Source organism: Borostomias antarcticus (assembly GCF_949987555.1).
Source record: "Borostomias antarcticus genome assembly, chromosome: 3".
Taxonomy (NCBI): Eukaryota; Metazoa; Chordata; class Actinopteri; order Stomiiformes; family Stomiidae; genus Borostomias; species Borostomias antarcticus.
In genome coordinates, this window is record NC_140236.1 from 9,935,002 (window position 1) to 9,944,633 (window position 9,632).

General features: G+C 45.5%; 1 protein-coding gene across 1 annotated transcript; it reads right to left on the minus strand.

The window, feature by feature from the left end:
* Nucleotides 1-546: 546 nt before the first annotated feature.
* On the minus strand, nucleotides 547-2,435 carry opn7d (opsin 7, group member d; the record flags this gene model as incomplete). Its single annotated transcript, XM_084436346.1, has 5 exons — nucleotides 547-1,038; nucleotides 1,302-1,639; nucleotides 1,726-1,853; nucleotides 1,991-2,153; nucleotides 2,348-2,435. The coding sequence occupies 5 exons, from the start codon at nucleotides 2,433-2,435 to the stop codon at nucleotides 547-549; spliced, it is 1,209 nt and encodes a 402-aa protein (XP_084292472.1).
* Nucleotides 2,436-9,632: the final 7,197 nt, after the last annotated feature.

The following is a 9,632-nucleotide window of genomic DNA, read 5'->3' on the forward strand; positions in this document are numbered from 1 at the left end:
GACTTTGTGCAAAAGGTGTTGAGGTACATGTCAAGGAAGATCTTTTGGTTTTTTTTCTCACCAACAAACCAGACCTTAAAGCTACTGAAACTGTGGTCCCTGGCTAGCTGCCTCGGTCTAACCAGAGGAGGCCGAGGCTCTCTCTCTGTCGGGTGCCGCTGGCAAGCCACTGCTAGATGTCTGTCTGGAATCGAGGCGCTGACAGACATAGTGTAGCTCAGAGACAGCACCTACACCCTAGCCAGAAACAGGAACACCTTGTATTTATGGGAGGAGGAAGGGGTGGAACTGGCGAGTACAGTTTCAGTAAGGATGCGGTGTAAGGGTTTTTAGTACTGCCGTAGGCTCCTGAAACAACAATGGCCTCCAGGATTTGTCATTGTAGTATTCCTCTCTGTTGCTGACACAGACTCACTTGTCTACCAGTCAGATGAAATTCAAGGAGGGATTTTTTGTTGTTTCATGATCTGTTTCTGCCATGTCATCTTCCCCCCCCACAGGTCTGTCTGTCCCTGTGTTCTTCACAGCGGGTCATGTTCTCATGCCCTACAGGATTTCAGCCTGCAGTTTGGTAGAGAGCTGACTGACGGTCACCTCGCTGTCGGTGGGGCCTGTCAGAATGCGGGCAGTCCTCTGGGGAGGGGCCGGGTGACATCGCGGCACTCCGTCTTCGAAACAGTGCCGACACGCCCCCCCGTGGCACTCCGGCTGTCCGTTGGAGAAGGGTGTGGAGACGCTCATGTCCTTGTTGTTACGCTGAGAAGTGGATCCGAACGGGTCTTTCTGCCCAGGCAGGGGGCTCCCCCGGCAGATCTTCTGTCGGAACGTGGAAGTGTCCCGGTACAGACACTTGCGGAAGTTGGGTTTGCACAGCAGGTATACCATAGGGTTGTAGATGGTGGAGGATTTGGCAAAGATGGCGGCTGTGGCAAAAGCACCGGGAGGTACAAAGGTGGCATCACCGAAGGACGCCCACATGGCCACCACAGCGTACGGGCTCCATGCCCCCAAGAAGCCGATACACACCGCCACCGACAACTATTTAGAGACACATTCGAGCGCACACACACGCACACACACACACATGCACAGAGGGAGAGAGAGAAAGAGATAAGAGAGAGAATTTGAAAGAGGAATAGACTTAAGGGCAAGTGCGTAGAGAGATTGTGACATGAAAGAAAGCTTAAGGGATCTCAACCCGTGAATGACATCACTTAATCCCGTTAGCAGCAACCTTAACGCTCTACTACGTAACAAAAAGACCCTGAGGGACTTCTCTGTCACAGGGCTGGTGCTCTGACCTTCACAAGTATGAGGGCATGAGCGCTCGAGGTCTTGGCCTGCGGCGACACGTGCTGCTGGACGGCCTGTTGGGAGCCGTGCACGGTCAGCAGGATGAAGGTGTAGGAGAGGAAGATGACGGTGCAGGGCAGAGCGTAGCAGAAGAGGAAGAGGCAGACGATGTAGGACATGGCTGACAGCTCGTGGTTGGGAGCATGCCAGTTGATGCAGCAGGCCGTGCCGTAAGGCTCGGGCCCGTAGCGTCCCCATTTTGCTAAGGGCCCCACGGCAAACACGGAGGCGTAACACCACACTCCCACCACCAGGAGGCAGGCGTGAGACGAGGAGAACTTGTTACCTGGTGACGAGAAAAATGGGGCGATGAGGGGTCTGTCTGTGTCATATTAGTAGGCGTTGGCAGACATATGAATACATGTAACTCACCATAGTTGGGGAAGCAGACTTTGAGGCAGCAAACTGCAGAAAGAGCTGTGAGGTTGGTCAGGCTACACAGGCCGAACAAAACTCCACACGCAGCATAGACCTGGCAGGTTATCTCATCAAACAGCCACCTTCAGACACACACACACACAAAGAATGAAATTAAGTCTTAAATATTAAATCTGCTTGTTTATTAATTATTATTTATTAATTATTTTAACAAGGATTATCAATGGAGTGTATGAGTAGAAGGAGAGAGGCAACAAACTTGTGAGCGAACACTGATGGGATGGCGAAAGGGAACAGGGAGAGGGTCATTCCAAGGTCGCTGATGGACAAGTTCACAATGAAGAACTCGGCCGGCTTCAAGGAAGACCGATTGCGATAGGCGACAAACAGCAGAATACCATTCCCCAGGAGTGACAGGACACCTGGAAAAGAGGGAGAGAGAATGATACACACTGTTGCACACTGCATCATTCATACTCTACAGCATTGAGTCTTGTACATGGAAGCATGGTTGGTACTGTATGAATATGGCTCTACTAATTATTTCTATGTGTCATATAGTGTAGACAGGATTCCATTTATATAGAAAGTATTCTGGTAAAAACGGTGAACTTACAGAATATGGCATAGATTGTACCCATGAGAATGTCACACTCCTTGGAGACGGTTGAGACAAACGGTGCTGCATCTGAAGCATTTCCCATCTGGAGAGTTGAGGAGAGGGGAGTGTTAGAACGGCACGGCGGGCAATGAGGAGTTATGTAAATCTAATCTACACATGCTCAGTCAGCGAACATATGGGAAATCATCTGAGCGGATTCCAACATATTGTGGAGGTGAGAAGGTAGTCTAGTAACATCAAAAGCCTCAGTATGTATTTTCGATCTGGCAACATTTAGAATTGGCATTACAAAAGTAATTTAAGTACATTTAAGAGTAATTTAAATGTAAAATCGTACTCAGTACGTCAGAAGAGGCAAATAAATCGAGTTCTTACCAAAAAAAATAAATAAAAGCCTTCAGAAATCAGACATACTGAACTAGCAAATGGGATTGAGGTGTTGTCTACAGAGCAGTGGAGTGAACCTTCAAGCTGTGCTTTTGTAAAGACTGAATACGTGCTCTGCATTGGTAGTCAGAATTGTCTGTGGAATATTTTGGAGAGGATGTGGATACTGTAAGTTGTTTTCCCATGTTGAGAAGATATCATTAAGAAAGTTTCCTTGCGTGTAGCTGCAATCTCTGAAGTCATTGATTATTTCACACAGACAAATAGACCCCGAGAGAAGATAAACAGAGAGAGAGGGAGAGAAAGAGGGATTGAGATACTAAGATCAAAACAGAACAGACTACTTGAGCTTGTCTTTTTCAGTGCATCTCTGAATTCCCTGCATTTACAAATTGCAGTCGCATACGTCCTCATACACAAAGCCACATCTCACCATGTAGCCTATATATGACACAGAAGAATTAAAAATGCCAGCGAAGTGCTGGAAGAGCTGTTGAGCTCACATTGTCTTCATGATCCTGCATCCTCTCCATGGTATCTTGGCCTAAAGGAATCCCTTAGCCCGAGTCTGACCATGAAAACATGACTGGATCCACTTACTATATGGGATACACCGCACTCATACTGTATCACGCCTCACACACATATACACATACCGCACACACACTCACACATTACACTCTCTCTCTCTCACTCACTCACTCACTCACTCACTCACTCACTCACTCACTCACTCACTCACTCACTCACTCACTCACTCACTCACTGTATATACACCAACTGCACTACTTCTTGTATATTGTTCTTTTTCTTAGCTTAAACTTTTTTGCACTAACATTTTGAAGTACAGTAGCTCTTTGCACTGTCCTGTCTCATCCCTGCACCCTGTCCAATGTTGTCTCAATGTTATGCACCATGACCGAAAACAAATTCCTAGTACGGTGAAAAACTGCTTGGCAATAGACAAATTCTGATTCAGATTCTGACTTGGGATTTAGGTTAGCAAATGTGCAGCATATTCATTTCAGACAGCAATGCATATGACAAAGAATGTAGGAGTGTGTTGGCTACAGCAGAAATACAGGCTATTTCAGTATGCAGCTCAGAACACTCATCAAAAAGGAATTAACTGTCTGACAGAATGGAATTTGAAATGTTAAAAAGAAACATTTAGGTCACCAATCAATCATAGGACAAGATGCTTCATTGGTGTTCTTGAACCTGCTGCCAAACCCTGTTTTTCAGAGCCCCCCCCCCCCCACACACACACACACACACTCTCTCTCTCTCTCTCTCTCTCTCACACACACACACACAGCAAGAGAGAGAGAGAAAGCAATGACATACACAGTTGTGATACACAGCAAAAAAGGCCTGTTATCAGAGCTGTGATGTTTTCTGACCATACCTGTTCTCTGTTTTTCCCAGATCATCCACTAACTCTAAACAGAATAATTTCGTTTATTATGATTAATCTGTCCTAATCCAGCCTCCTTGTACCTTAACAATATTTATTATATATATATATATATTTTAATAATAATGAGCTAACTGGAGTTATGTATGGAAAAGAGCAAGAACCAAGAGCATTGTGCAAGAGCAGTGACCTACATTGCAAGATTTTACAAAGCTCAGGAGTTGGACATCCCACTAGGTCTCATTCATATAGAGACAGCTTTGGTTCTTCTATAACAGGCTTTGTTATAATACTTTAGACAACCCTCTCACTCACTGCTCAAGATCTGCCTCACACTCATATTTCATATTTTGTTTTCAGTTTTCAGTATTTCACACTAACTACCCAAAAACCAAGGGAGTCTATTTTAACGAACTGAAAATGACTTACAAGGCCTCGATACAGACAAATGTGCGTAATTACTGCCAAATGTATTCTCTGCAGGCAGATTTACCCTTTTGTTCATTTCCAATTTGCTTTTTAGCCGCGACCAGCAGCCCTACCGACCGACTGATCAACCGTCAGAGGACAGAGCATCCTCCGTCGGTTGATCAGAGGATAGAGCGACCTGAAGATTAAGTATGCACGGATACATTGTATTACAGTACAAGCCGTATGGCAAACATACCAGGATGTCCTATTACTGTACATCCAGTTGTATTTTGCAGTATGCAAGCCAGAAGACTTTTCCGGCTATTCTGACCACCAAATCTGTGTGCCATGGAAATGACAAGCTTTTTGGACTGCAATGGATGTGGGCAAATTTCAAGATGCATGTCGATGTTCTGACAAAGTGGTGTTGGCTTTTGAGGTCTTCTTTGTTGCTCTGCGTCGTGTAATTTTTTATAAGCCTTAATAAAGAGTTGCAGCATCATCTAATATGAACCACGATGTTAATTGCCTTCTTGTTTTGATAATCATTGATGAAATCACCCAACACAGGATTGGAAGCGGCAGCAGATGATTTATTATACAGAGATTCACTCACATGGAACAGCCCCTGTCTCTCCCTGTCTCTCTGCTGGCTGCGGCTGCGGCCGAAGACAAGTTCCAGCCTCTTCTTCCTGTCCTCCCCGCTCAGTGTTATCAGCGTATGGGGCTGTTGACAGCCACAAATACCGAGAGTCTACCGCATTCACAATCAAAGTCTCAAGGTTTGGTCAAGACGTTAAATAGTACTCTCTCGCCCCACCCATACGCCTCTTTAGGCCTAGTGAAGCCAGATTGGCCGAGGAGGGACCATACTGTCATAAATGTGGTGCCTTTCACCCAGAACCGGACCTCAATCCCACTGGTTGTTCAACCTAGTGGTGCTTTTCGCGTGACTGTCAGAACATCTCACACCGTGTACCATGGGGGTCAGGAACCAAGTTCACACTGAATCTCCAGGCTAAGCCTGAGGCTGAGATCACATGGTTCCACAATGGATAACAGATTCTGGAGCCATAATGGACAACCCCGGGGGGGAACTTCACCTGCAGAGTTAGTAGACCGGGTGCTTCTGGAGCAGCTGTGCTGTGACCCTGTTAGCGTGTCTTTGTAATTGGTTGATTGGCCGCTCTGTCCAACTGGACATAACTGGATGACTTTGGGTAATGACAGACACGGACCCTTGATTGTCAAAACCAAGAACTAGCTGTGCTCCCCTGCAATCTGTGAATACTTGATTTACACACTATTATCCCATGCTACCTGTATATGGAGTCAAATTTCCTCTCATCTGTCGCTCTGCCACTTGTCTCTATAGTCCCCTTCAGTTTGGAGTTCCAGACACCCTGATCTGATACTTGTTATTGTTATGGCCTGGGTGTCTGTCAGAAGCTCGCCTCGTCTGGCTTAAAACTGATTGAGCCTCAGCCAGGGGATTCTACTCTAATTAGAACTGCCATTCATATTCTGTCGTATGGCTGGAGTAAGGCGGGATGGTTGTCCAATCAGAGTCGGGTGAAGCATGTTGGTGACCACGCGATGGTAGACTGGTCTAATGGCTAGCTCTGGGACGCTGCACACGGGGTCTGATTACATTGGCGAGGCGGCGCGTGAATGAGCAGGCGGGCGGTGACGCGACGACGCTGCCTACATCCCACATTAAACAAACCCTGCAGAGACCTTCACACTGCGCCTCTGTCTCGACTGAGCCTCTTAATGTGTCAAAAAACATGTGTTCACTCTGAGTCCTTCTGATGACATTCCTGATCTATTCCGTGTGTGGAAACCACAATGAAACAATGTGAGTGTATGTGTGTGTGTGTGTGTGTGAGAGAGAGAGAGAGAGAGAGAGAGAGAGAGAGAGAGAGAGAGAGAGAGAGAGAGAGGGAGAGAGAGTGTGTTTCTGGCAATGCTGTTCATTGACTATAGACAATAAATAGTACAATGCGTGCTTGGCATCGCTGCATGCTCTTTCCTCTGCAAGCTGTCTTATGTAATATGATGAGAAACCCCTGTTGCCTCAGTTACGCATGTCACATGTGGCCCGCTGTGTGTGTCATGTCCCTCGTAGGCTCACAGAGGCCACTAAGGCTGTGAGAGCAGGATGAACTGTGTGTTCTCCGTGAAACCAGCATGTTCCCTCATCCAAGAACGGACAAATACATGTCACCACAATGCCGGTTATTTCAGACAGTGTCCTAGCAGCATGTCACAGAGGGGGCTAATTCAGCTGTACTGTGATGCGGAGTGTACGGTACATACAGTCCATATATACACAGACAAGAAGGCAGATACTGTTTACTGGTATGATAATGTCGGTCTTTAACAACATCCAGAATAAGCTTGGCTGGAATCTGGGCGGGGGGGGGGGGGGGGGGGGGGGGGCGGGACTAAGAAGACCTGGCTTGCTTCAAAAGGGAGGGAGAGTCATGATTCACCTGATGCACAGACAAGTTTCATGAATGTTGAGCTAACCGGTCACTTTACCTGCACCTTGACTGAAAAAATGGGTTCCCTTTTTACCAGACAGTTGAATAGGACCTAGAAAAGATTTGCGGACACCCTGTCAAACAAACGATCGATCAATACATGTTTTATTTGATTAGTCATAGTCTTATTGACTCTGAGGGGGACAGGAACTGCATCTGATTATACAGTACCTCTGTACTCTCTCCTCTCTATTTGCACTGATGTAAACAGACCTGTGATGCGTTACATCTGTGCAGCCTTCCAAAAACATCCTCCACCCCCTCCTATTCTGTTTCTCTTGCATGCAATGTTTTATCCACAGCTAAATAGTATGCAGGCTCACAATGATTAGCATCGAAACGCATTCTTTCTCATAAAATGCATATGAAGAAAGCAGCAGGCTTTGAAGTGCTTTCATGTGTGAAAAGCTCTTTAAAATGAATGCTGAGTTGTAGAAATCAATTTTCACTGGGAGCAAACAGAATGTTATCAGTGGAAACTAGAAATGGTGCCTGGCGGATACAGTAGCACAGACCTCCGCCCATGAATGCATTTTGTGGCTCTTTGCGCACGCACATGTGTGCGAGCAGGACATGTTTGGCATTCATTAGGTTGAGGGCTTTATGCCAGTCCTGACCCCATGTCTCTGTGACCTTCCCATGTCGAGATATGTCAGTTTCAATTCCTCCCTTTGACAATAAATGGGGTAAATTCTTCGCTCCAGAGACCAAACAATTAATGGAGACGAATGGCCGGTCATGTTTGGGCGGCTCGTGGACACGCCCCCTGATTCGGTTCCACTCCAAAATTTCATGGGTTCTAAGTTGGACAATGCTACACTCTTCCACCAAGCTTCATGAAAATCGCTCTGGTACTTTTTGGTTAATCCTGCTAAAGGACTAACAAACCAACAAACGAACCAACAAACGAACCAACAAACGAACCAACATACGAACCAACACATGCCACTTAAAGCATTACCGCTCGCACAGTAGCACTGCACTGTCACTGGGGCAGAGGTAATTATTGGAGACTCAACTCAACTAATCCTGACTACAGGTATACTGTACCTTTGTGCGTATTCAAGTAGAGCCATGAATTTTATAAGAATTGTCTTTTTGCAACAATAAATCCACAACAGATCGCCGTTCCTCCAAACAACATCCTGTGTTCTCCCTTTTGCAAACTATTCCCAAGGAGTGAGTGTTCTGAGAAAGAGTGTCCTGAGTGTTTTGAGAAATACCCCTCAGGAAGAGTTAGTTGAGAAATAATATCACTCAGGGGCAATGTGAAGCATGGAGGAAGATTACTGCTATACTGTAGTATGCAACTGGCTGTCTGTGGCATAACAGTCTGTTTGGCCAGTGAATGTGACAATGTTTAGTTTTGAGTCGTACACTCATTTTACTTTGCAGTTCACTGAATGGGCAATCATCACCACCACCAGCGAGGTGATAGTGATCCTGATGTGACTCACTTTACCGCTAAATGGTTTTAGGCGGCTGCACGGCTGATATTTCACACAGCTGATTGGGAAGGGAAGTGAAGGAATGCCTCCTGGGCCAGAGGGCCAGCTCTGATGTCGCCTGCCTGACTTTAGGCTGTGGGAAGGTGAAGGACCATGAAGAATGCAAACAAAAATGTTTCTGCTGCCCCAGTCACTCCAGTCATCATCACACTGTAATTTAAAGATGCAATGTGATGGAATATTAATGTTATTGATTTGATAATGGGTTAGCCGTACCCTCTGTAAACTAACGGGTGGCATCAGACAGGAGAATCTTCCTTTAGTCTCAGAGAGCAATATTCGGTATCTAAGAGGGGGAAGCTACTTCATTCATTTGCATGCTCCGTGTGTGTGTGTGTGTGTGAGAGAGAGAGAGAGAAAGTGCAAGTGCATGTGTGTTTCTGAAGGTCATATCGTTTAAGAGGTCAAACTTCATCCATCAGAAAGATTTGTATTAGGTATATAGGCTATTTAACAGGCTATTAAAAAATGTCTCTTTCTGTCACGCTTTCTCTCTTTTTCTGTCATTCTCTCTCTCTCTCTCTCTCTCTCTCTCTCTCTCTCTCTCGTGGTATTTGTGGGTAGACATGACATAACGTTGCTAAGCTATGAAAGTTATGAAAACCAAAAGCTGATTGTTCATTAATATTCAGCTACAGGTGCACATGAAAACACACATATCAACAAAAATGGACAAAAACATCTTAGTCCCACCAATGTACCAGCATGTTAGAATGTGAAATGTCCCACACTTCAGTGTACAGAAGTAATCAATCTGCATTAAAGACAGATTTAAAATAGTTTTCAATGATTTTTTTTTAAAACCTGAAGACCAGACATATTGCCAATGCTCATGACACACAGGGATAAGCAGTGACATAATCTCCATCTTTATCTTGACTTCAGCTCGGCTTAAAGCCGACTTCACATTGATCTCTTGATCTAATCGGCTTAAACGTCTGTTTAAACTTACTCCACATAGCATTTCAACCTGGCTGGACTCTCAGTTAACATGGGTATTTGTGGGCAGA